At 54.5% G+C, this 27,030-nt stretch overlaps 2 protein-coding genes across 12 annotated transcripts in view; one reads left to right on the forward strand and one right to left on the reverse strand.

Moving 5' to 3' along the window:
- Window positions 1-4,317: 4,317 nt before the first annotated feature.
- DLL1 (delta like canonical Notch ligand 1) lies at window positions 4,318-12,679 on the reverse strand. Its single transcript, XM_033100473.1, is given in 17 exon segments — window positions 4,318-4,852; window positions 4,944-5,062; window positions 5,216-5,419; window positions 5,422-5,496; window positions 5,499-5,699; window positions 5,702-5,812; window positions 5,815-5,856; window positions 5,859-5,990; window positions 7,073-7,289; window positions 7,378-7,442; window positions 7,445-7,546; window positions 7,664-7,794; window positions 8,251-8,311; window positions 10,062-10,319; window positions 10,559-10,619; window positions 11,192-11,488; window positions 11,746-12,679. Coding segments are annotated over 17 exon segments (2,136 nt in total). The 5' UTR covers window positions 11,800-12,679; the 3' UTR covers window positions 4,318-4,846.
- Window positions 12,680-25,726: 13,047 nt separating this feature from the next.
- The window catches only part of FAM120B (family with sequence similarity 120B), a 61,815-nt gene continuing 60,511 nt past the window's right edge, over window positions 25,727-27,030 (forward strand). For 3 of the 11 annotated variants that reach the window (XM_033100465.1, XM_033100469.1, XM_033100471.1), the window contains exon 1: window positions 25,897-26,404. In XM_033100465.1, the coding sequence (XP_032956356.1) occupies window positions 26,399-26,404 (6 nt within the window). In that variant the 5' untranslated portion in view covers window positions 25,897-26,398. Of the gene's footprint in view, window positions 25,872-25,891; window positions 26,405-27,030 lie in introns of those variants that run through there. The other 8 variants (XM_033100461.1, XM_033100470.1, XM_033100468.1 and 5 more) reach the window with 6 other exon arrangements.

Genomic DNA, 27,030 nt, shown 5'->3' on the forward strand with positions numbered 1-27,030 from the left:
GTGGCTTCTCTGAGATCATAAGCTGCAGAATACGGACTCAGCAAGTGGCAGGTGTGGGCAGCAGATGTGTCCTTGAGACACAAGAAGAACGAGAAAGAGGGTGCGTTGTTTTCAAGGCTTGTTAGCAAGAAAACAAGGGCAGTGAAATGACACAGGTCGCATGAGTGACCTAAAATGCAAATACTTACTTGAGCAAATGAATGTCATTCTAGGCGTTCAGGCAAAAACTGCTAATACTGTGCATGGACACATTTCATCTTTAAGAAGATTGTCCCCAAAGATCGTCCGAATGACAAGGCCTGGAGTCATCAGAGTGTTTGAGTCCACACCTGAGTGCCAGGCTCCACCTTCAACAGAAACACACTCTGCGTCCCGTGCACGAGGCCCGCTCACCTCACTTTTCTTGGGTGCCTTCCAAATGCTGGTCTTCACCTTGACGTTTCCAGACATGCAGCTGCTCATCAGGAAAACCGTGGCTTCCCTCCAGCTTTCTGCAAAGTTCACAGGTTGAGAAGACACCAGCTGTCCGTCGCTCTGTCTGCTGGGTGCCAAGTGCCCATCCCCACAGCACATGCTGATGTGGCCACGTGAACAGGTGCTTGTTAGAATAAAACTGCAACAATGATAGAATCCACTCAGATAAAATCCACGTTTGGCTTCATGTTATGGTCCGAACCTACTGGTGACACTGATAAGCATGAACACCAGAATAAATCTGCTTTCGTGATCAGCGTCCTTACACACTTTATGCGTGTCCCTCTGAGCACGTGTGTGTGCTTTCACGTGTGCTAAAAGCCCCTGTAGATCAAGCACGAAGCATGGGTGGATGTGGTGAGGACAAAAGCTGACTGGCCCTGTGCTCTCTGGCTCGGTTTCAGGGAACACAGACATTGAACAAATAAGTACGCAAATCAACTAGGCACCAGGAAAGCTGCTGGGAGGCCTTCGTCACACAGGGGCAGGTGGCCCCATCCAGGAGGTGCAGAGAGGGCTTCCAAGTGGCTAGATTTTTCGAGGACTTGGCTGCAGTGACGGCAGAGCGTCCCAGAGGCCACATGGAGGTTTTGGAACTGGGGAGGGTAGAGCATCATGTACCAATAGCCAGTGTGGCTAGAGATAAAGGGACAGTGAGGACGGACGACAAGAGAGTCAGGAGCAGATTACGCAAAGGCCTGACAGACCAAGTTAAGGGTTTAGAGGTTTTTGGTAAAAGCAGAGTTAATAGTCACGTGGGCGCCTGGCCAGGGCAGGCAGAGCTCCGATCTGGACCAAACCACTGAGCGTCACGACCCACTTGATTTGTTGGGTTTCTGATCTGGGCATGTGCATGCAAAAACAGGAAAGCTCCCAAAATGCATGGCACTGCAGGTGCCACGCAACAGGCACAGCGGTCACCTAGGTCACCGAGCGGTTCCTCTTACTGCTTCTGCTCACGGAATGTTTCCCAGGAGACAGTGGCCGAACGAGCCTGCCCTGCGCCCAGCAGCAGCCCTCCTTGGTCCGGCCACACCCCACTCGCCACCACGCAAATTCCAGAGGTAACATTGTCTCATCCGCAATGTCAGAAATTTTCTCTAAAAGTCACGCAGTCTCTTTAGTTTCCCTGAACAGTAATAACCTCTCACCTCTCAGAAATGTAAGTATGCTGTAACATCATTAAAATATCCGTCAGTGTTTACAGTTCTGCAGTTGGAGCAAAGCATTTTCTTTAACTGCCACGTCTCTTCTGATCTATAATTCCCCCCACCCTTTCCCGCTTCAGGGTTCACAAACAAGAAATTGGCAACGCAGCTGCTGCCGTTCTCTGCTTAAAGGAAGGAGGTTGTGCTGGGAATAGGCCTGAAGAGAGCACAGCGACGGCCGGACCTGAGGCGCCCAGGAGGGTCAGGCAGGCAGGGTCAGGAGGGACCCTGCCCAGACCTGGGACGATCTGAGCATCACAGTGACCACGGCAACGGCCTGGGACCCACTGAGCAGGAGAGGGCTCCTCTCGTCCTTACTGGAGAGCGCCATCGATACTCACAGGAGAGAAGACGGCCTTGACAGCTTTGTGACGATGAGAATTCTTCGTGGTACTATTCTTGCACCATTTCTGCAAGTTCACAATTACGTGTAAATGGAACGTTGAAGGGGAAAAAAAATCTAAGGAACAGGATGTGTGCCTCTGCTTCCTCACTGCTGTCACCGAAGTCGCAGGAATTTGGAGCCTGGGGCTGATGGGACCAAGGGAGCCGGGCCGACCCCCTCCAGTCGGCTTGGGGTCGCCAGGGGCCAGGGTGCTGCTCAGAACTAGGAACCCTGCTCCCGCCAGAGGACCTGCGATTTTAAGTCATCGTTTAGGTGCTGCTGTACCTCCCCCTCGCTCCTGGTGGCACCTGGGACAGCGCGCCCGCAGGCTGACCACGCTGGGCACTGCCTGGCACGAGGAGCCGTAGCTGGTACTACAGTGCCCGTGTCTTTCTCTGGCTGGTTTTGATGGGCGTGCCTGGATTTCCTGCGCAAATGACATAAACCCTGAAAGCGGAGGGACCAGCTGATGAAATGTCAGATTAAAACATCAGTGCCAGAAGGGACTCGTGGAACTTCATCCAAAGGAGCGCTGGGAATTCCCATGCTGCCCGTTTAAGTCTTGGTCTGCTCCTTAAGCAGTTACTTGCTTGCCCCGGATGAAAGATGAGTTTACTCCCTGATTTCACAAGAAGGCTAGAGAGATGAAAGTGAGATTACCTGTAAGAACTTTGAGGTTCTTTGTCTTCCATGCAATGGACGGGACAAGAATCCCAGCATACTCTGTATTCCTAAAAATAGATGAGCCACTTAATTTATGATCCAAGTCAGGTCACTTCTGAAAGGAAAAAGACGTGATTAGCAGGCTAACAAGTGTGAGCTGGCACAAGGTCACCCTCCGCCAACCCTGGACAAACACTGGCGACTCCCTTGGTTGTTCTAGAACGTGCTGCCACGCCCGTTCCAGGGAGCAGGGCGCAGGCTGAGGACGCGGGCGCTTCAGAAGCCCTGCCGCTGACGTCCTTCTTCCCGGGGCTGACCAACCGCTGGGGTCCTTGTCTTGGGGTCAGAGGGCTCAGGGCAGACAGGGCTGTGTCCCTCACAAAGGCTCAGCAGTATCCTGGGCTTTGCACGTGCCCTCTGCCCTTACCTGACGTGGTTTGTTGGTCTCTACGGTCCCTCATTTATACACACAGGGTGAGCAGGGCGCCATGTCAGCACGCGGGCCTGGCTCTCCTCCCCAGGAAGATTCCAGAATTCGGACTGTACATAAGGACCAGTGCAATGACCCTGTCACGGTCACTGGGGCACGTCCTCTGTCTGCCTCCCTCCAACCCGGAAATAAACCGCCTTTCCCAATATGGACCTGTCTGTGGTCTTAGAGCTGGCAGCTGGTGCCAAGCCTTTGAAACCAGCAAACGGCACCAGCGAGGCAGTCTATTAAATGCCATCTTGTCCTCAAGAAGGAGCCAAGGTTCTGACAAATACTGCTTAATGGTGAAAGTGGGGTCTGCATCCAGACTGCCCCTTTCCATATTCACTCTGCCCCATGCAAGCCTGAGCCAGCAACTCGCCTTTCCAAGCCTGTTTCCTCAACTGCAAAATGGGGGTGAAGACAACAGTCCCAGGGGACTGCAACCAGGAGTAATGAGACGACACGTGGACAGAGGTTAATGTGGCACCTGGCACGTCGCAAGCACTCAGTGTTTTCTCACTACTGCGATCTATCCTGCCACAGCCATACTCGAACCGAAACTCAACTAACTCTTCAGAATTATGTGGAAATAAACCCAGGAGCCACCGATGAACCAGTGTTACTACTTTGAGACAGAAGTCCTTGCCAGGGGGGCAAAGGGCTCCTGGTGCACCTCTGACGCAGGTGAGGTCCCACTGGGCCCTAAAAACCACCCGGCTCAGAGGGGAGCTGCCAGGCTCTGAGGTTCTCGGTCACCCCTGTTCACAGGGGCCCTGCCACCCTGCAACCCGGCCTGACTTCTGAAGTTGTCCCCACGGTGACCATGGGAGGGTCTCCAGGGGCACAGCAGCCAGGCAAGTTGCTGTTCACTAACCCGATGAAACCAGGCGGAGGCGGTAAAAACGGAAAAGTCAGAGGCCATGTCTGTCCTTGGGGGCCTCCGACCAGTGAGTGAGCACACCTCACCTCGTCGTTCGTAATATTTATTCTGGAAAAATATTTTAAAAAGGAATTTCTTCATTGACAAAACTGTAAAAAACTCAAATAACATTTGCACAATATTCCATAAATACATTTATATACAAAAAATATAGTCACATAGACCCGAAGTGCCTTTGTACATATTTACCAAAAATTTAAATTATAAAAAATGAACATCACAAAATACTCAAGCTTTACAGATATCATGAAAAATATTTTTACAAGTCCAAAAAAATAACACACATTTTTTCCACCTAGAAAAAAAAACATTTTAGTATCAAAAAGGACGATCAAGGCAGTGTTTGTGATTCTAATTCAAGAAAGACTGGCTCATAAGATCCAAATATACACTTCAGACAGTGCATGCTTCTTATGCAGTAATCAAGTCCATTCATTTAAATATATATTTTTAAAAGCAACTGTCCATAGTGCAATGGAGACGTCACAAAAGGCTGTGCCACCGGCACCCTCGAACACCGCCGAGCCCGCAGCCCGCTCGTGGGCAGGCCCTGGCCAGCCGGGAAGAGACCAGCTCGCGCGGGACCCAGGTCCTCAGCAGCAGTCCGTGAGGGTCTCCCTCTTCCTTTCAGCAGCATTCGTTGGGGCATATATCCTTGGAATTTTATTTAAGAGAAACGGGAATTTTGCCTTATCACTTCCACTCTACACCTAGAGGGGCCAACAGACAGAACGGGGTCAGCTGGCATGGGGACGGCATGGGGACAGCATGGGGACCCCACCGCGATGCCCGCTGACTGACCTCAGTTGCGATGACGCACTCGTCCCTGTCCTCTGATATGACGTACACCGACTGGTACTTGGTGTCTTTTGAAGGGGAGTACGCGGAGTCCGGCCTTTTTCTTTCTGAGGCTTCTCTCCTAAATGGACAATAAACCCCAGTAAACACATGGAACATGATTTAATAGTAAAAATGACCCGAGCCTGGAGGAGGACACCCCGCTGCCCAGCGGGGCCCAGCCTAGGGACCCCGAGTTCTGGGGGATGCCCTCCCCAGCCAGCCCCAGCACGCACCCCTGAGTGTCGGGGTGCCATTCTCCTCCCCTGCGGAGCCCTGCAGCTGGCACTTGGTCGCCCGCTCGCTGACGGTGGTGTCGCCCTTGAGCCCGTGCACCAGGTTACAGTCCATGCCCGGGTAGCGGGTCTTGAGGCCATTCTTGCTGGCGCCGTGATCCCCATGGAAGTCCACCTTCTTGTTGGTGTTCTTGACGTGCGTGGCCCAACGACGCTGACACAGGTGTCCTTCTCGCGCTGGCAGTTGGCCAGGTTGTTCATGGTCTCCGTCTCACCTCGGCGGGCTCGGCGGGGGGCCGGGCCTTGTGCAGCCGCAGCCGCACGCAGACGCCCAGAGCGGCACAGCCCAGCAGCAGCACAAGGACGAGGACCACGCCCGCGCACACGGCGGCCAGGGCAGGCGGCCCAGCCGGGCCATCCACGTACTTCTCACTGAGGTCCACCAGCACGCGGCCCGGCGGCGCGGGGAGCAGGAACTGGCATTGGGGCCCCCGTAGCCCCGCGCGCACTCGCACAGGTAGCGGCGGTCCCTGTCGTGGCAGGTGGCCCCATTGTGGCAGGGTGCATGCTCACACCTGCTGACTGGGGCGCTGCAGTCCTGCCTGTGTACCCAGGGGGGCAGGTGCAGGAGAAACCATTCCTCCATCCCGGCAGGTGCCCCCATTGGCACACGGGGAGGACGCACACTCATCCATGTTGTCATCGCACTGCCTCCCCGAGAAGCCGGCTGGGCAGCGGCACAGGTAGGTGTCGCCCAGGTCCACACACTGTGCACCTGGAAACAGGACGTGAGCAGTCAGTTGCTTGTCACCCGCAAACGGACTGAGGCACCTGCCAGCTGTCTGCCACTGCATCACACACGAGACACGAGGACAAACCAGACAGCCTGTGGCCTCACGGCAGCTGTAGCTTAAGGCGCCGAGTTCTCCCAGAGCCAGTGACCCACCAGGGAGCCTGGCCCGGCTCTGTGACTGTCAACAACAGGGCACTCGGGCTGGACGCACACTGTGCAGACGCTGGGCCTGCATCACAGCCCCCGCACAGCAACCCCACAAAAGGCCCCATTCACGGAGGAGGAAACCGAGGCTGAGAGAGGATGGGAGCCTCCAGGGGAAGAGTAGGGACTAGACACAGAGAACAAGAAAGCAAGCAAGAAGAGACACAGGGGCCCACGTCCTCCAGGGTCAAGTCCACTAAAGCACCAGCCATGCCGCCCCTCTAAAATGACGCGTCCGAGGTCACTATCAGAGACAGAGCCTGACCCTCAGGACGGTCGCCTCTGCACACATGGAGAGTAGGGCTGAAGGGACTCTGTGCATGGAAGGTTCCCTGATTACCATGTGGAACCGTGAAGCTCCAGAAGCTTCCAGGAGGCTCAAGCCTGTCTGGGTCCCTGCCCTGCCCCTGTTAATTGGCTCAGGGCACCCCACCACTCCAGTGGCAGGAGGCCTGTCAGGAGACTACAGTTCCTTACACGCAGCACACCAGACGACTATGTTTGGGTGACAGAGCAGAGCTGGGCTTTCCTCCAAAACCAGAGTGGCTAGAAATATCCCTTGAGCGCGGTCCTATGGAAGTAGGGCCCACTCTCAGGCACCGAGAGCCATGGGCCTTAAGCAAGTCGTGTCACTTCTGCGCCTTAGGCTTTCCCTGTAGAGCCTAAGAATAACGCCTGCCTTTCTTGCTCCCAGGAGGTCCAAGCCCAAGGACTGAACCTGCGCAGAGTTCCTGGCTGTGCAAACGGAAAGGATCTAGGAGCCCAGGGCCTCTTGCTTGGTCTGAAACTGAGCATGCGTGCCCCTGAAGGCCCTGTCACCAGCGCTGAGCAAAGGAGAGCTGGCGGAGGGCCGTCCTTACCGTGAGAGCAGGGAGAGGAGCTGCAGGAGTCCACTGTCTTCTCGCAGTTAAAGCCGGAGAAGCCTGCCAGGCAGCGGCAGGTGTACCCGCCCTCAGGGTTGTCTGAGCACCGCCCCCCATTGAAGCAAGGGCCATCTGCACACGCCATGGCACTCAGCTCGCAGAGCCTGCCGTAGAAGCCAGGTGGGCAGGTGCAGGAGTAGCTGTTCTCAAGGTCCTGTGATGGAGAAGACCAGAAAGCTGCCAATGTTGCTCCAAGAGACCCCGGCGGTCTGTGTGCATGCCAAACCCGTGCCCGGACTCACCATGCAGCTCCCTCCGTTCCTGCAGGGGCTGGCACTGCACTCGTCAGTCTCGGCTTCGCAGTTGGCCCCGTGTACCCAGGCCGACAGGAGCACGTGTAGCTGCCCTGGCCCGTATTGGTGCACGTGGCCCCATTCCTGCAGGGCTTGTGGTGCGTGCAATAGTTCAGGTCTGGGAGGGTGGGTAAGGGAGCAGGAGGGAAGCCCAGGTCAGAGTCAGGAAGATGGCACCTCCCCGTGACAAAGCCAGGGAAGCCGAGGGCTGAATGGAAGGGGACAGGAGGCTTACCCTGGTTGCAGAAAAGGCCCCCCCAGCCTTCCTGGCAGTTGCACTGCCAGGGCTGCTGGCAGGTGCCATGGAGACAGCCTGGGTACCGAATGCACTGGTCACAGTACCGGCCCTGCCAGCCCACTCTGCACCTTAGGACAGAGCAGGACAGTCAGAGGGGCACGGACATTCCTGGGTTCCTGGCACGACATTTCCCACTCACAAGAAACTGTTCCAGCAGTGCTGGAAGGAGTGTGACATTGAATCTCTGCGAGTGCTCCCATGGGTCTCAGGCAGCCTTTCCCGAGGCTGCCCAGGGGATGCTAGTGTGCCACTGAGTTGGAGAACCATTGAACTAAACACCCTCATTTCTGTGCCAGCTCTTTAACCAGCTATCTGTAAGTTCTGACAACTACGGAGCAGAGGTGAGCGACAACCTGTGACCTTATACATTTCCATATATTTATTAAATAGAAACATCAGAATAACAGCTCCCACCAGCTAGTCTTACCCAAATTTTTCAAATGATCGCCTAGGGATGCTTTACAAATGCACTAGGTGTAAAAGCATAATGAGGAGAAGGAAAAAAGTGACTTCTGCAAACTTACTTGCATTCCCCTGGCTTGTCACAAAACCCATGCTGTTCATCACATCCTGGCAAGCAGATTGCTACAGCAAAGAGAAAGCAAAGGGTCAAGCCCCAGCACCTCCCAGGCGGCCAGGGGCCGCTGCGTGTGGCTGGGACGCAGCCCAGCTGAGCTCCTGTCTGCCTGTGGCTGCCCTGTCCTGCCTGGTAACTGGACTTTACTCAGCCCAGACATGAGCATTCTTCTTAACACAGCGGCTCAAGCACAAAAGAGCTCGGAAGCCCCCACCCCCACCCATCCCCTTTCTTCTAAGAGAGGTCAGAAGTCCTTCCCCCTCCTCCTCCCCCACTTCCCAATTCTATGCACAAAGCTGCACCTCTTAATACCCAGAAAGTGTGTGAGTAGATAAGGGTGGACAGCTGGTCTGCAGAGGACCAGGGCAAGACAGCTGCTCTATTGTCTGTTCTCTCCCAGCAGCTGCCCCAGTGCAACAATACCGGGCCCTCAGCCCCACGCCCCCACTGCACAAACACCCCTAGCGTGTACACCACGCACGCACGCACGCACGCACGCACACACGCGCGCCCTTTCCGCCAATCGGAGCGGGCGGGGTCCCTGCTGCCTGTGCCGGGACAGAGCTAATGGGTGGCACGTGCGAGCTGGGGGCGGGGAGCGACTCCAGTGTTTGAACAAGAAGAAAAAAGTTTGAGTTTATGGCTGCCCCACGGTGAAGAAGAGGGAGGCCGGTGAGGATGGGAGCAGGCTGGCGGCAGGGCCTGCTGGCTGCCTGCCCTAGTTATGAAACTCATTAACAAGCCGTTTCCACAAGTTTTAAGACAACAGAGCCGCTCAGGCCAAGGCCGAGCTCCAAGTGGAGAGCTGGGCGACAACGATGCTGACAGTGGCGGCCCACCCTCCCCGCCAGGTACAGAGGGACACTGAGAAAGCACCTCCAGGGTCCAGGGCAGGACCTGAGAGCTCCAGGGTTTGTGGGGAGCTCAGGACCCACCCAGTTTGACTGCAGGGAAATCCGACACCCAGGTGTGCAGGGCAGCAGTGAGGACTGAGCAGGCCAGAGAGGCCTACTGGGGTCCAGCTGAACCAGGGCCAGAAGCCAGCAGGGTCCTCCCAGCCCCACCCCTGCCTGGCTTCCTGTGTCCTCAGAGCAGCTGCCTGGGCTGCCTGGACAGGACCAGGGCACGCAGGGCCTAGGTCACTCTTGTGAAGGTATCCCCTTCCCAGTAAGGTGCTGTGTGAGCCTGCACACAAGCAGACGGACACAGGCCCACAACTGGGCAGGGGGCCCTCCCCACGTGGAACTTGCACACCCAGGCCTCCACCCCCACCCTCCTGTGTCCACAGCCCCCACGAGTGCTAACCTCACACAGTGTGTGTGCATCACATGGGATATTTACAAATGCACACACTCTGATAAGAGGCCAAGCTCACCAACTCCAGAGAGAACATTGAGATGCCGTCCCAGCAGAGAACTTGGTTTAGAGCAGCCCCACTCGCACAAACTGCTCTGTCCCTCCCTTCCTTCCTCCCCTCCCACTCCCTCAGGCTTACTTCCTGACCTCTGGCCTGTCCCCAAACCCTCCCTGATTAAGAAGGACAGCTTCCCACAGCGGAAGTTAAAACATCAGCATTGACCCCAAACGACAACTGGAAGACTGGGGTCTCAGCAGGTCTCTCCAGCTCCCTAGCCTCGGTTTCCCCACCAGAATACATCCGGAGTACTACAATCCCAGGATCCCAGCTCCTAGGATACTCCCCTGATCACTGGGAAGTGGGTAAACCGAGCGAGGTAGCCTCTTCTCCATGGAACCCACCTTCCGTGCAGTACTGGCCTCTCCAGCCAGGGTTACAGACTTTCTCCCCTCTCTCCCCACAGGTGAAGTGGCCGAAGGCATCATCTCGGGGGCGACAGAAGACGGAGCAGCCCTCCCCATAATAGTGCTCGTCACACACGAAGCGGTAGGAATACTTGAGGTCTGTGCGGCCGCTGCTGTGCAGGTCCTGAGACCACTCCTCACCCACCGTCAGGTGCCTCTGCGTGGCCAGGCGGCTGATGAGTCTCTCCGGGTTTTCTGTAGGCAGAGGACACTCCAGTTGGTTCTGACACAGAACCCAGAGGCGTGGGACATGGGACGTGGGAAGACCCGGATGTACATTACTAGAAAAGGAGGCCCACGACCCTGAACCCTGAACCCCAGAGGGAGACCTACAATGAAAGGTGCAGGAATTGGTTTCTGGGGAACTACAGAGGCAAACGCGTGCTAACTGGGGGCAGTTGACAGAGTTTCCGCGATTCCTGGCTTGTTTTTACCTGTTGCGAGGTCATCGGGAGAGTCTGTGTGCAGAGCTTCGATGATCAGAGAGAAGGTGCCCTGGGGGAAGGGGGGACACAAGAGATAAACTGAAAATGTTTCTTAAAGATCCAAAGCATTGGGAACAAGTCAGTGATGGCCTGGTGGCCGCACATCTGTGTGCGTAGTACATCCTGGGGAGTGTCTCCCTGCATCTGTCCCGTTTCACTTTCCTCAAGGAAATGGAAGAACTTTTAAAACAGTGATTTCCTGAAGTGTTTTTCAGCCTGTTATTACAGGATATCACCTTTAAAAAAAAAATAGACTGCGCGGGAGCAGGCGGGGCTGGAGGGGCTGCCATCAGTCTCCAGGGGGGCGACCACCGCTGAGAGGCTGACGGTACAAGCGGCCCATCTAGGAGCAGGGGCCCAGGATCTTCCCCCAGACGGGGCTCATTCCACTCGGGGGCTGGGTACAGAGGCCGGATACGGAAATGTCCCGGGTCCTCGCCTCGCTGCCTCTCCCTGCCCCCGCTGTCACCCTTCTGCCGGCGAAGACTCCATGCCCAGGCCTGGCCCTCGGGCCGCAGCCTCGCAGACCGCGCGCCCACCTGCCCGGGCCCCCAGCCCCGCGCGCACAGGGGCGGCGCTCACCGGCCAGGTGAAGCCCAACGGGAAGCGGATGGGGTTGCTGAAGGCGGGGTCGGCGCCCGCACCGTCGGGCAGGCTGAAGGAGTCGACGCCCAGCACCGGCGTGACGGCGCTGCCGTAGGTGCAGGGCGGCTCGGGGGACACGCTGGCCTGGTAGTGCTTGAGGCACACGCGGAAGAAGGTCCTGCAGGCGCACGGCGGCGGCCCTGCGCCCCCGCGGCAGCAGTTGCGGTTCCCCAGCAGCCCCTTCTTGTTGACGAACTCCTGCAGCTTCAGCTCGAACACCCCCGAGCTCCAGACCTGCGGGGCAGGACGCGGCGTGAGCGCGCGGCCGGGCCGGGAGGGGCGGGGGCTTCGGGGCTCGGAGTCGTCGCTGCCGGGGTTCACTTTCGCTTGACAGTCTGCACCGCCCGTCCTGCTCTCTGCCGCCTGTGCCCCGAGCCCTGCCCCGGGCGAGGCGCGCGCTGGGTCCCCTGCTTTACACCACAGGGCTCCAGGGCACGCCGCTGACAGCCTACCTGGCAGCAGGGCCCCAGGGTCCCCACCTGACAACTTACCTGGCACAGCAGGGCCGAGACCACGGCGAGAGCCAGGGCGCACCGGCGGCCCATGGTGCACCGCTTGACGCGCTCGCTCTCCCGGCGTCTCCCCTTTTTCTCTGCTTGAAACCGCAGGGGACGCGAGCGGGATGGATGTGCGCCAAGGAGCGTGGGCAGAAGAAGGCCGTGCTCTGCCGGGGCTGGGACGCCCAGGGCTCCTTTCTTCCAGAGTCCGTCCCAGCTCTGTCCAGGCCGAGGCTCTTTAGATCCGCCTCTCGGCGGCTGAGGGCAGCTCTGGGGATGCAAGGAACCGGGCTCGCTCGGGGAGTGCTCCTGGAGCGGCAACTTTCGGTTTTCCTCGTCTTTCTTTCAATCCACGAGTAGGTAAGGGTCGTCTGCTTCCTGGTTTTGTCTTAAGCTTCTTCGCAGGAAGAGGGGTGGGGGCAGAAAGCGTCCAGAGATATTCAGCTTAATTCCCAAATTGCTGCAGAGGCTCCTCCGAGTCCGGTTAGAAGGCGCGGTCTGGAAATCCACGGGCGCGGCGATAATCCAGGGCCGGCGGTGCGCGGACCGGGTCGGGTCACTCGGCTCCAGGAACACCCTGGGCCCTTAGTCTCTCCTGTGCCACCGCAGAAATACGTGTCGTTCCGATTCGTGTCAGCCCCCGGCCAATGCCATCCAAGTAAACACGCGCGGAGCTGAGGCGGGTCGTGGGAGGAGGCTCTGCACGCGGCGGCGGGTGCTCCGCAGCGATCCGCCCTGCCGCCGGGTCCAGCGGGTGCGCGCCGAGGGTCTGGCTCTCGCCGGCGCCGCGCCCTTATATTCCGCCGGCCGCCCGCATGGCTAATGAGATGCAAATGAGCAGCCCCCCAATCTGGCGAGAGCTGTCACAAAGGAGCCACTTTTCCAAACCCTCCGCTCAATGGATCGCCAAATGGTCAGTGAGCTGTAAAATGTGCAACCCTCCTCCCCGCCCCACTCCTCCCCGCCCCCGGCCCTCCCCAGCGTCCGCCCCCAGCCCCCCCTTCCTCCCTCTCAACACAAAACGCACTCATTTACATTCCTGCAAAATGTTCACCGCAAGAATCCCCTCTGCTCCCGACGCTGGTGCCACCCCCCACCCCGGGCCACAGGCTCGCGGAGGCCCACTGGGACACGCGGGCGGCGCGGCGCCCTCCCGCCCGCGGAGCGCAGCCGGACTTGTGCGCTGGACGCGGTCGGGGAGACTGTCCCCGGCCGCGGCGCCCGCCCACCGTCTTCTCGCGTCCGTGTCCCGGGGCTTCGGGAGCTGCGGGGGGCGAAGTTAGAGGCCCGGGTCCAGTGAGCCTCCTTCTGCCCGGCAGCCTCTTCCTAAAGAGTCTGCGGGGCCGGGGGCCGATGGGATCCGGGCAGGCGCGAGCAGTGGGCAGGGTGGCGAGAGCGCAGCGGCAGTTTCGGGAAGTTTGGGCAGGTCTGACACCGACCCACCCCCGGAGAGGACGGCGACTCTGCGTCTAGGAACGCAGAGCGCGCGCGCAGGGCGGGGCCGGGGGCCGGGGCGGCTCGGCGCCCTCAGGAACCTGGGTGTCCCCGCTGCCGCTGGGGGCGGGGGCGGGGGCGGGGTCCGGGTAGCGTGTCCCCCAGCCCGGAGATCCTGACGCCTTTACTGCCCCCTCCCGTCCCGGGCGATTCTCGGCTACCACCACCTTTCCTGGGTCTCTGGCCCCTCTCTCCTGGGTATTCCCCCTCGGCCTCCCTCCGCTTGGTAAAAAGTGAGTTTGGTGTGTGTCGCTCGCGTGGCTGTCATTAAGGCCGTCTGTTTATTGTGCGAGGCTGAATCAGTGGCTCTTTGTGCGCTCAGCTGTATGGTAATGCAGACCGCACCTGCTCCCGCACAATGCCGAGAGAAAGAGCCCCCTCCGCGCGCCGCGGCCTCTGCGACAATGTCCGGCACATGTTCCAAGGACCTGCACCCGGACCCCCAGCCGCAACCTTTACACGACCATCACCTTATTAGGGTTTTACGCGTCCGTCAGAGCTAGAACTTTTGTCTTCATTTTTTAAAAAAGGAAATGAGTTATTGCAGGACCGGGAACACACGTATCACACAATGAATTATCTAAATTGCTCTCATGCTTGCGGGCTCAAGGCGGAGTTAAGGCACAGACTCCTGCTCTAGCACCCAGCACACACACACATACCCTACGGTGGCTTTATCCGCACGGAAGGTGTCAGTGTTGGAGTAGGTGTCACTTGGGTGGCTGTACAGCCCGCTGGTCACAGTGGCCTCACTGTAGGTGCTATGTCCCACTTGTCGGTGGGAACAGGCACCATCCTGGCAAAATGAGACTTTCGTTGCAGCAGATGTCGAGATCACAAAGTGTCACATAATGCACAGGGAGAGGGAAAATCCTAAATACAAGTAAAACTGCTGCAAACAGCAACCTAAAAACCACGTGGTGACATCGTCCACCGCGGTCCTTCCAGCTGTTAGTGGGAGCCCTGATTCTCTGATCCCCAGTCCCCCTAGAGTTTCAGGACCCACAGATACAGCACTCTAGGTTCCCCTCCACGGCTACCCCACCCCCAACCCCCACACTTCCACCTCTGCTGCCTCATAGAGAAGCAAAGATTTAATCGCAAGTACCTTGCATTGAGGTTTAAGGCTGAGGTGAGAAAGGCAGGCTTGGACCCCACCAGGACCCCTGCTGTTTGCTTGGGAACAAATGGAGGCTTCAGAAGCGGCTGGCCCCCAGGACAGAGAGATCCCAGCCTGGCCACCCTTTGGGGACGTGGTGAGGACACTGCATCACCCTGCCAGCCGTGAATCCTAATTTAATCTTGCCACCTAGTGTCGGCGTCCTGTTTTCACTGCATCCATGTTTCCTCTGAAAGCTAATTTCTGAGAACTCTGCTCCCTACAGCAAGGAAACTAGGGTGTGTGTGTGTGTGTGTGTGTGTGTGTGTGTGTGTGTGACCGGTGGTTGGGGGTGAGGCTTCCAGGAGCAGGGAGATGGAGAGGAGGAAAGGAATGTGAGTGTTAGATCCTCTTTGCCTCTGAGACTGAGATTCAGTAAGAAATGAAATATCAGGAACCTTTTAATTAGAAAATGGAAGTGGGAAACGGGCTCATTTGAATGCCTGTTTAGAAAACTAGAAATAAAAAAGTTCCATGTGCAAGGGCTTAAACCTGGGGGGCGGAGGGACTTGCCCCAAATCTTTAACAAACCCCCCTCAGTATCAAGTATTTGTTAAATTGACATGGCACAGATTTCTCGATTACAGCGGCACAGCGGAACTGAAAAGCATCGTAAAATCCATCAGAATCCTGCCCAAAGCGCTCATTCTTTTCCAACTTAATTTATGCCACGCGATTCTGTATTGGGGAAGTCAAGCAGAACGTGCCTTTCTCCTCCTCTCCTCCTTCTCCTCTCCTTCTCCTTCTCCTCCTTCTCCTCTCCTCCTCCTCCTTCTCCTGCTGCCCCCACCCCCTCCCTCTCTCCCACTCCACGGTGGTTCCTCTCCCCCTCTCCCTTTCAAAGCTGAGCTAAGGGGAGACTGTTTAACTTCAGTGTTTCTATAGGAGCCTGTTGTAGTTTAACTCCTGCACACCAGTAGCCGAGATGAACAAAGGAGAGACTCGAGGTCCAACTATTCACCCTTTCTTTGCACTTTAATTTTCATTGATTGGGAAGACAAGGGGAGCCCTTAGGGATTCAGGCTGAAGGGGGATGACACGCCTTTAGACGCCATCAGCCCCCTAGCCAGCCATCTGCTCCGAACCAAATGGCGTTTTTTCACTCCCGAACTGCATGTCTCTATACTCCCGCAACTCAGCGCTTCAAACCCCTTGAATGCAGGAGGGAGCTGAAGCTACAGGATGCTGAACAGACGGCCTTGTGCTGGCCCCCCGATACCCCTCCCCACACACCATAAATCCTCACCTTGTTCATTAGGCAAAAGCAGGAAACTTTCTTTTAAATACTTTTTGATGTCTCCGCAAATTCACTGTACAAAGTGAGGCTCATTAGGGCTGAGAAGGGACCCAATACATCAGGCCCAGGAGTGCAGAGGGGCTGAGGGAGTTGGTGCCTGGTGGCGGTTTGTTCCTGCCTGGCATGCACCGCTCACAGCCAAATTCCCCCAGTGGCGAGGGCAGGCTCAGGGCCACCACACAACCACAGCTGGGTTCTGTGTGCTAGACACCCAGAGACGTTACCAACCATGTTGTTAGGCCACGTTACCGAGTTAAATGTGCTCGTCCTCAGCAGAGTGTGAGCCTACGACTGTGGTCCCCAAATCCTGTGTCAACCCCCTTCGCCCAAAGCAAGGTCATTCTCAAGGTGTGTGTGTGGTGCTGGCTGTGAGTGGGGGCGGAGGGTCTGGGCAGATTGCAATAAACAATGCCCAGAACAGGCTTCCGACTCTAAGCCAGCCACAGGTTCAGTTTTCTGTGTAAACAAGTCTGGAGACTTGAGTGGGGTTTGTGTTTTCATAGACCAACTGAATACTGTATACCCAACAGAGAGGTTCTCTTATTCCCAAGAAGAATTAGGGTCCTTGTTCAGAACAACAAATAAAAAACTTCCAGGCAGCAAATCTGGTGTTGATCAAACATGCCAGCTTACTTGAAAAAAAGGAAGAGGGGGGGCCCTGGAGGAGGGGGGCCCTGGAGGAGGGGGGCCCTGGAGGAGGGGGGCCCTGGAGGAGGGGGGCCCTGGGGCCGATTAATCAGTATTAGCGTCACATCTCCCACCAACACGCCCTCCTGCCCGTTCTCCATCAGCCACCGTTTTGGAATCTTAAAGCGGTTAAAAGAGCGGAGGAATGGACGCGCTTGCTGTGAATGTAGGAAGCGCTTGCAGACTCGAAGGGGGAAACGCTACGTCTCTGCGATATGCACATTACGGCTATTTCTTTACTTCTTAAGAACCAAGACAAGACACTGACCCAAAGGCATATACAGATCTGCTTGCATTTGAGCGATGTCTGCATGTCTGGTTGAACAAGCATTCCCTCCGGAGCCCTCCATGCATCCTCAGCCGGAAGAGAAGAGGGCGGATCCGGCGTATGTTTAGACACTGGCGGCTTCCCCTCCCGGGCGTGCTCGCCCTCCCGACCGCAGCCCCACCGCGACCCCTGGCCCATCAGGTTCTAGTGAGTGTAGGGTGGGGTGACAGGAGGACAGAAACCCCGGAAAGCAGCGGTGGGCTCCGACAGCTTCTTCTAAGCCTTCCCCCTCTAACCGCAGGCCGGCCGCTGGAGACCCCGTGAGCGGATGGTGGCCCGATTTCCCTGTGGGGCAGGGTCATGGCGTGTCACACAACCTCTCGTTTTTTTCAAGGAACCGGCAGCGGTGGCAAGGGAAGGCTGGAATGCCCCAACCCAATGTGCTTTATTTTGTTGTTTGCGGTGCGGTGCGTTTGTGGCACCACCTCCTCTGCGGGTGCGCGGAGTGGGAGGTGAAGGGCGCAGGTCTGCGGAACGTTGCAAAGGCATGTGCGGATTTGCATGAGAAAGGGCGGGTCGCGTGGCTCCGGCGCGGCCGGGGCAGAGGACCTCTCGGCCCCTCCTCCCGCGCCCCCACCGCTCCCTGCCCCCTACTCCTCCAGTACCTCCCCTCCCCCCGCCTCCTCCACGGCGGCCGCCTCTCCCCAAACCGCGGATCATCTGCTCGGGGCTGCGCGCCCATCTCCATGACAAAGCGCGTGTTTACCTGGCCCCGGCCCCGGCGGGCGCGCCTTTGTCCCGGATCAGATGACCGCGCAGCTGCTGCGCTGCGCGCTTCCCCCCCCGCCCCCCCCGCCAAGCGGCCCCTCGGACCTTTCCAAGATAGAACGTGCCGGGCTCGGCAGGGGGCACTAGGTAGAGACTGCTGCTGCCCCAACCTTGGGCAGCGGCGCTCCGGAGGGCTTCCTGGAGGCGGTGGTGACGCTTGCTCTGAGGGGCGTCTGTGTGATGCTGGGGAGGGCCAGGTCGGCGGGGAGGTGCGGCAGATCACCCCTCGCCTCTAGGGGCCGCCGGGAGGTCGCACGCTCACGCGCCCCTGAGGTTGGGGAGGGGCTCCAGAGTCAGCGCTGTGGGCACCCGAGGGGCGGCTGCACGTACTGTCCGCGGGTGGGCGGCGGAGCCTCTGTGCACTGGCAAGGGGCGCGCCGCTGGGGCCCCAGACCCTCGTGCAGGGACGCTTGGCGGGGTCACCTGCATCAGTGCTCGGACCTTGAAATCTCAGGCCTGTGACTTTGTACGGCAATGGAGGAGGAAGAGAAAGAGTGTGGAAGGGCGACGCGCGGCAGGCCTTCCCCGAGGCCTCGCTGTCCCGGATGCGCCCCACCCGGGAGGTCGCGGGCACCTGTCGCCCAGTCCCCGAGCGACCGGTCAATCACCCGGCCGGCGCCCCAGGCTCTGAAACGCAGTCACCCCGGAGACGCCGCGCCCCTGGCCCTAACCCTGCGCGCGGTGCTTGGACCCCGCCCTCCCCGCGCAGTGTCCCTGCTGGACCCCAGGAACCCCGGGTGGGGCGGAGCTTTCTACAACGCTGTCCTTTCCTGGCCTCCCCACCTCCTCTTTTCTGTGAGCATCTGCCCGGGGAAGAACAGATGTGGGCACCTGCGGTGACAGGCTGCATATGTTCCATCCTATTCACAGGCATTCAGACGCGGCCACAATGGGCGGCCTTTGTGCGCGCACTCACTAAATAGATTAATCTGCGCTCCCCAGAGCACCGGGCTGTTTAATTTTTCACGAGCAATAACATCTGATCTAATCCTCAAATCGGCTCCCCAAAGCCTGCCCTCCCGCCCTCCTTTTTTTTCTCTTTCTCCCCACCCCCTCTCCCGAAAAACGTGTGAAGCTATTCAACCTTCCACCTGTTGCCTGCTGAACTGGGCGTGGGTTCTTGCGGCATCTGATGTGGGTTGGGGCTGGGGGTGGGGTGGGTGGGTGGAGGCGACTGTGGGGGCCGCGGTTGGGCCACATGGGCAGAGCTGGGCATGTTTATCAGCAAAGTAAACACAAAGTGGGAGTGCGGCTCCCCAAATGTTGTGCAAACAAAAAACGATAATTATTAAACAGCTTCCAGAGCAACCCAGCAGACCCATCCCTTCTGTGTAAGCGCCTTCAAAAATGTCCATAAAGTTCCCATTTATCTTTTTGTTTATTAAACTCTAGTGGTTTTTATAAACACCGGTCAATAGGCCACACAGCCAAAAGGTAACATAAATCTTAGATGTAAGACTTAGATTTTTTAAGCAATTTTGTTGCATGACTCTTTTATCTTAGCATCCCTTAGTCTGTTTTGATTTGTTTTCAGCCACAATGAGTCCTTTAGTGCCATTGTGGGTGTCACAATGCAGACGGACATCAGGCTGTGAATGAAGACAGAGGCAGTTTAAACAAACCAAGCTCTTTCTTTCCTTTGCGTCCATTGTAATATGAATGGGCCTTCTGCGTTCGGCTGCTAGGAGACGAGGCTTTGCAAAGCCCTGCTCCAGTAAATGGGCTGGAGAGAAAGGGACCCCAATAAACAGCCTAAGTATTGGAGAAAAACAGAGGGCACAAATTTAGGCAAATGGTTTTCACCTTCGGCTCAACACAGTTTCTTCATCTCAAAACGTAAGACCTACCTTCTAACGCTGCTGCATTCCTTGCTGTTCAACAGTTTCCTTCTTGTCATTTTAACTCTTACTCCCTGCCCTCCACCACCTCTCAGGGAACAGAATAGGGACAGCACTGGCTTACCATCAAGGTTTGTTTTCAAAATGCTATTACTATTTTCTTTAAGGAAAATGGAAGCAGCGCAGGGGCTGTTTGTCATTCACTACGTACGGAGAGTTGTAAAGTGCTTTCAAAATGGACACACTGGGCTGTTGCCAGGTAAGTGGGGGCATGCTTGGTGAGTCTGGATTTTTCAGGAACGATCACAAGCCATGAATTGTTTCAGTGGCACTTGGAACTGTTCCTGTTAACGTTAGTAGGTTAACTGAGGCAAGAAATGTAGCTGTTTTCAGGTTCTTAAGAACCCAGCAATAGTGTTTCTCAGTGGCTAGAACTAAGGCACAGGCCAGCGCTGAACCAACCACAACCCAGCAAGCAGAGAAACCGGGATCCTTCTGGAGATCACCGTTCACAACATGGGGTCCAGCTGCCCCAAGCGCGTGGCGGCGAGAAGGCCACTTCACATACTGGTCTGTTCATCCACTCACTGGTCATAGGGGCTGGAGGCCCAAAATGAAATTAGAGCTGCTTTTGTAACCACAGAACCAGCTCAAGCCGGTCCTATCCTGTTTCTAACAAGACCCGGAAACAGAGTCCACCCCACCTACAAACGTCCCTCATGAGTGACACCTGGGAGCCCTTAGCTGCTCCCCCCACAGTACCAGAGAACCAGGATGTGACCAGGACCTGACCTGCAAACCTTTCTGAAGCAAAGTGCCCTTGTCTAGAAGGACCCGGTGCTGAAACCCCTTAAAATCCCGGCTGAACCCTGGGCTAGTGAGAGGGACCCGAGCCCTGCCTCATGCCAATGGACCCCCAAATAAAAGCTTTTTTCTCAAAAGCCGACGTCCTGGTAAGGGCAGTGAGCCCTTGCTCTAACAGTCTGCCACTATGTAAATTATACAATGAGTAAAGAAGTCTTACCTGCTCTTTTATTTTCAGAAAGAGTTTGTGTGGGATTAATGTCTTCCTTAAATGCTTGAGAGAATTCATCAGTGTGTCCAACTGTGTCTGGACTTTCCTTTGTTGGAAGGTTTTTACTTGCAAATTTAATATAATAAATAAATATAGGAATACTCAGATGTTTGAGTTTTTCTTTGGTCAGGTTTGGTCATTTGTATGGCTCAAGGAATTTCTGCATCTCACCTAAAGTTGTTCAAATAGTCTCCTTTTAACCTTTCGGTTCAAGTAAAACTGTGATACCCTCTTCCATCATTAGTAAGGGTAATCTGTGTCTTCTCTCTTTTTATTGTGGTCAGTATAGCTACAGGTTTATCAGTTTTATTGATCTTGTCAAAGAACCAGCCTTTTGTTTCATTGGTTTTTCTCTGCTGATCTAGGCAGAAAATCCGGGCAGTCATTGGGTTTATCTCATTGTTCCCTTTCTTTCAAGGTTCTCCATCTTTCACTTCTTGTTGTCTCCTGTCTGAAAATAGTAAAACCATATATTTTTGTCTAGTTTTCTAGTTGTTTAGAGTGAAAGGACGAGTTTTGTAGGAATTATTCCCTCATGGACGGAAGCTGAAACAGACTTTCAGCTGCAAGTAACAGAAAACCCTAATTCAATACTCAACTGTAAAGAAATTCAGTTCAGCCTTTACATAAAATAATGAAAAGATACCGTCTTCTAGAACCCATGGAATTAGGAGATGGAGTGGTGTTAGTTACTTTTTGGCTCCAGCACCTGCCAAGGCACAAGGTGCCCTCCCTCTCTCTGCTCTTCCATTCTTGGCTGGGGGCTTCAGCCATGGGTTAGCCGCCTTGCCTGGCTGCATGACTCCTGCAGGGCCTCACGGCACAGACAGACATAGGATGGTGAGGAGAGGAAGAGGGACATTTTCTTTCTATGTGACGCCTTTTATCAGCAGTTAAAACACTTCAGGAATATTAAATGTGAATCAAACATGTACAAGTCAGTATGTTTATATGGTTGTGGCTTTTTTCTTTCCCAAGTTTTGGATGGTGAACTATTATTATTCAAGTAAAATCTAGGGCCCATGTGGTTGCAGCATTCAAAGACATTCAGTCCAGCATTCAAATAAAATTAAAACTGATTCCAAACAAACCTTGAAGGCTACTTAAAGGATCAGTTTGTTACCAAGAAAACCTGTCCCAATGCCTGTCCTTTCCCAGAACTCATTTCAACACTTCACGTTTCTGTTCTCTCATAGTAGAGGTGAAGTCTTCTCTTTAAGTTTACTCTCCCTTAATTCCCAACTTCTCCCTACTTTCAACCTAGTTTTTCTTTTCTTCCTTTCTTACCTTCCCTATTTTCCCCTTTTACGTAAATTCTCCCTCCCGTTTTTCAGATTTTCCCCAAACCGATAAATCTGATGTGCCCTGTAGGGCAGGTCTGTGCATTGTGCAGCAGGAGGCGGGGCAAAGCACGGGAACAATCACACGTAGTTTTTATTTTCTGCTCCTGGTACACTGACTTCTACGTACAACTTGTCTTTTCGTCTTCCAGGAAAGAGATGTGGAAGTAACCTTTGGTTTCTCCTTTCCTTCACTATAGTGTATTGTCGCCATAAAAAAATTTTAAAAGCCTTTAGAGTTTAGACAGATTTGGGTTTCCGTAACAATTGTGCCGCTTACACCACTTGTACAAGTTACTTAAGCAGTTTTTAAAACTTAAATTTAAAATTTTCGCTTTCATTAAGTAGTGTACCTACAGATTTTAAAATTCAAATAGTATTTCTAGATTTATAACAAAAAATGTCAATCTCACATACCACACATCCCCACTCGCACGCCCTTCCTCTCTGTCTCACTTAGTGTCTAATACTTTGTCTTTCTTTTTCAGGTGTGTATATTATCTGTGGGCTTTCTCACTCTAGAAGATGAGGATTTAACTCTGCCACCTGATTTCCTAGACACTGGAGGGGTCAAAGGAAAATAACTTTCCTCCCACCCTTGAGTTCTTCCTGCTAATAATCTAATTAACACGAGCCAGATTAACAGGAGAAAATGCCCAAAGTTTATTATGATGTACGCGCGGGGGTGCCATGAGACCTGACATGGCGTATTGGAAAGTTGAGGTTCATATGCCATTTTGGACAAAGGAGAAGTAGGCAGCAGTCTGGGATTTCAAAGACAAAGCAGAGGAGAAAGAGCAAACACGTGGTAAACAAATTCTTGCTGGGCCACCCAGAAACAATGGGGCACAGAGGGGAGTTCAGCAGGCAGGCTCTGCTAGCTTCCTCCCTGTCTGCCACATCCAGTGGGTATTATGCTGCTAAGGTGATGGTCTCTCCTTTAAGCAGGTTTTTCTATCTGAATTCCTTTTAAGCAGGTCAAGGGGGAGGGTCAAAGGTGCTTTGTGAGTTTTTTTTGTTTCTTAATAACCAGCTTAAAATCAATATCCCCAAAAGCATATTTTGGACAAAATTCGGTCCCCCTCAACACATGTTTATAAACACATTTAAGATCATCTCCCAGTTTCCAAAAATAGTAACGGCATCCTTTTAGAATAAATTACCATTCACTGTTTACCTTATTAAAATTATGTAATCCTAATTATTCATAGCCGAGGCACATACTATGATTACATTCTGTTTTTCGTACAACGTTTTGTCTTTCCTGGATTCAACAATGGCCTAATTTATTTGCTTAATGACTTTCCTATGTGTCTATTACTTAGTCACCAAACTCTGCAGATCTTTTAAAATATTCAAACACATCTGCTATTTGATGTGTAACTCTGTTCCTGAAGACATGGCTCCAGGGATCTCCTGCTCCAATCTAGGTGGTCTCTAGCTTTTGTCCTGGGACACCCCTCTTCTTTCTCACTTGGAGTCCTGCTTTCTAGGTCCCAAATATTCCTCTTTCTTGACTTCTTAATTTTGGAGAAGAATATCCTGCAGTGTGTTTCTGAAATAATGTACTTGGTAGATAATATTTTTGAGCTGCATATCTGAACATATCTTTACCCTCACACTTAACTAATATTTTGATTGAGAGTAGAATTCCATGTTAAAATTATTTGCTTCAGAATTTTGAAATTAATTCTCTGTGAATCTGAGCTTCCTGAGATTCTATTGAGAATTTCCATGTTGTTCTAATGTGAGCCTTAAATGTGACCCTTCTATTTTTTCCGATGGAAACTTTTTAAGATTTTTTCCTTTATCCCTGAAATTTTGTGATAATGTGCCTTGGCATGCGGGGCACTTGTTGTGCCCTTTTAATATGAGAATACGTGTTTTAGATCTAGGAAGTTTTCTTGAATTATTTCTTGAGTAATGTCCTCCTTTTCATTTTCTCTGTTCTCTTTCCTGTAAATTCCTATTTTTCAGATGTCGAACTTCTTAATCTTCTAATCGTCTTATGTTTTCTCTTTCTCCATCTTGTTCAGTTATCTGCGAGTTACCAAATTTATCTTCTCTGTTATCAATTTTTAAATTGAAGTTATTGCTGTCTGAATTTTCAAGAGCTCTTTCTTATTTTCGGAATTTTTTTTATATACCTTTCTCTTATGGGTGTAATATTATCTTCAGAGACTGTAGATAATCAAGCTTTTTAGAACATTTTTTTCCCTCCTACTTCCTGTTGTTTTCCCTTTTTTTTCTGCCTGTCTTCCTCAAATGTCTGTTGATCCTTGGTCATCTGTGTATACTTAGGAGAGAGGCAGAAATGCTTCTTGGAAGCTCTGTGGGGTAGATGAGGACTGCCGAGTGGTAGGACTCACATTGAGGCAATTAGAAGGGTTTGGGGCAGCCGCCTCCCTCCGCCTCCACTACTGTCAGTGTGAACCTCCTACTCCGGAAGTCCCAGTGTCCGCCCTACACCACCTGAGTTCCTACTTCCATCTCTTTCCTAGGCTTGCTCTCTGGAAGCCCTACCTTTTCTGATCCTGCCTTAGATCCTGCACTTCCTTCCGAGCTCATCTGGTACATTACTTGCTTACCGCCTTCTTCGTTCGCACATTATAAGCCTTACCCTGTGCTTTGCTTGTTTTCTAAATTTAATGTCTGTCTCCCCAATCACCACGTGACCGCCTTTAAAACTAGAGACCATTTCACACACTTCTTTCTGTAACCCTAGGGCACCCAGCCAGTAATCAGTAATAGGTGCTCAGCACTGTTGATTTTACTTAGGAAAAAGTATCAACAGGAAATGAAAGCCTTCTATGTGAATTGGAGAGATTACTTCCCAAACTGTTTAATACATATGGTGTCACTTCAATTTGGTAATTCTTTTTGAGTGTTTGATCTGTCATCTGCTTTGCAAGAGACTCTGAAAGGAACAATTATTTGATCATTTTACTTCCTTGACCAAAGTCTCTTGCTCCCTGGGGCTTACAGCAGTCCTGAGGTAGGTTGTGTAAAGATGGGTTTGGGGATGCATCTTAAATAGCTTGGTACTATTAATAATTGAAGTTTGTCAATCATTTACTTAAAAAATAAATTAGATTGGTTTTTCGCTTGGCTACTAAAAGGCTCTCTTGGTTGTACAGCGCAGATAAGGCGTTGCACATAAGAGGAATGGGGATTGTGAAGACTGCCTTGTCTCCGAGCCCAAAGGAGCATGTCCTGAATGTGAATTTTACTCATCTTAAAGCAACTTCAGAAATAAGGGCGCGATGGTGGCTTCGACTCCAAAATCCTTCGATAAGCCAGAGACCCACCCAGCACGATCAGGCGATGCTGTTCACCCAAACCGTTTGATCTGCCTCCGCTCCCTCGTGTATACACCCAGTCACTGAAGCTCCTCCAAAGCATCTTGCTTCCTCGCCAGCCATTGCTCCTCGCGCTGGAACTGACACCCCACTGCAGAGCAAGCCCGCCCCTTCGAAAACGTGGGCTCCAGTGTAATTATGACCTGCTCACGTTGGCTCCTAACCAACGGCTCCTACCGGCAAAGCGGTCCGCTCTACCCTCGGAAGCGCATTTGGGAAGCACCGTGACCTTCCAGCTTTACGGAAGAGGAAGCCCAGGGGCAGAGGTTAAACAACTTGCCCAAGGTCACACGGCCGGCGAGCGCACGCCCTGCTCGGTACTCCCGGCGCCCAGCCACGCCTCCCGCGGGCGTGGGCTCGGACGCACGGAGAGCCCTTCTGCGGGCCAGGGGCTGAGGAGAGTGGACACTCAGTGCTTGCGCAGAACCACGGCAGCAGGGTCCCCACCTGCCCACCAATTCATCCGGCCGTGCAGGCCCCACAGTGAACGGTGGAAGGGGCGGCGCCCTATCAGCGCTTGCTGGAAGCTGGGACGGCGTGACGCCGACCCCCGCTGCACCGCCGTTTCCCAGGCAACGGGCGCCGCGCCTGCGCAACTCGCTCCTCCGGCGCCTGCGCGGCTCGACGCTCCCCCAGCGCCAGCGTGTCTCGCTCCTCCTCCCGCAGGGCTGTGCGTCGACCGGAAGCGCCCCCAGCGGAAGCGGAAGTGCGCCGGAGACTACGGCGGGCCGACGGAGGTGCGGGTGCTTCTGCGGCTGTGCTGGCGCATCTCTAGGTAGGGCTGGGCCTGCGGAGTCAGCGCCGTCCGGGCGCCTCTCTCGGCACGTCGGCCTGGGCTCCGCTGGCTGCGCTCGCGGTTGTGCGCCGTCGCGGCCGCCCCGGCCGTGAGCCCCGTGGGGGTCTCCGGGGCCCGGGTGCGAGCCCCTGCGGCCCTACCCGCCTTCAGCCCCACAGTCACGCTCCCGGGCGTGGGACTCGTCCCTCCCCGCTTTTCCCCTCCCGAGCCTGTCGGTCCTGTCAGCCCCCGACCCCTCTCTGTGCTCCCTGCCCTCTACTTGGCGTCATCGTCCCCTCTGGAGATGTTTGCGGGTTCGGGGCAGCTCGGTTGCCCTCCGCTGCCCGGCTCTTCTGTTCATCACCCAGAGAGGCGGCGATTGACCTCTGCGCTTACGTCTCAGAACTGTGCCTTTGTCCCCGATCACCTCTGGGCTGTTCTGCACGCAGCCCCCGCGCCTAGCAAGTGCTGGGTCCTCGGAGAGAAAGAGGAAAGGACGGGCTCGCTGCTGGCCACGAGCTCCGACAATGACAGTGGGTGATAGGGGTGTCTGGGGGGTGGCTTGTCCAAGACGGCCAGGGAGGGGCCGGGGCTTTCTGTGCGGGAGCGGGTTTGAGCTGAGTTTGGGAGGGAAACGGGCTAGAGGCTTTTCATCTCTTCAGAGAGAACAGTGTTTCCAGATGGGAGATTAGAGGCACTCTGGCATATTCGGTGAAAGATTGGGAATGGCAGGAAGCTAAAGAGAATGCGGAAGGAGGAAAACTCGCAAGTGGTAGTGGAGAGAGTCTGGATGTGAGTTTGATGGGAAGAAGTGGAGTGCAGGCATCCCGTAGCCTCCAGGTTTGGTGCTGCGGCGTCGGAGGAGGTGATCACACCGAGAGAAGCGCACAGGGGAGCAAGTCTGGAGGGCAGGCCCCTCACTGCTCGTCCCCTGAATGTAGTAAGTTGTTTGCAGCAGTGCCTTGTGCCCCCTTTCGTTTTGTTCTCTGCCTGTTGTGAATCACAGCTTTGCGGCTATGTGTGCTCTCTGGCCTGCCCTGTGTGCAGCTGGCTGGTGGGAGGAAGCCACAGCCTTCCCACATCTCCGTTTTGATTCCCCCCACCCCATCTCGGCCACCTCAGCTCCACCATAGAGGCTTCCCCTGACCTTGCCACTCCT

This window comes from Rhinolophus ferrumequinum (assembly GCF_004115265.2).
Source record: "Rhinolophus ferrumequinum isolate MPI-CBG mRhiFer1 chromosome 3 unlocalized genomic scaffold, mRhiFer1_v1.p scaffold_36_arrow_ctg1_4, whole genome shotgun sequence".
NCBI lineage: Eukaryota > Metazoa > Chordata > Mammalia > Chiroptera > Rhinolophidae > Rhinolophus > Rhinolophus ferrumequinum.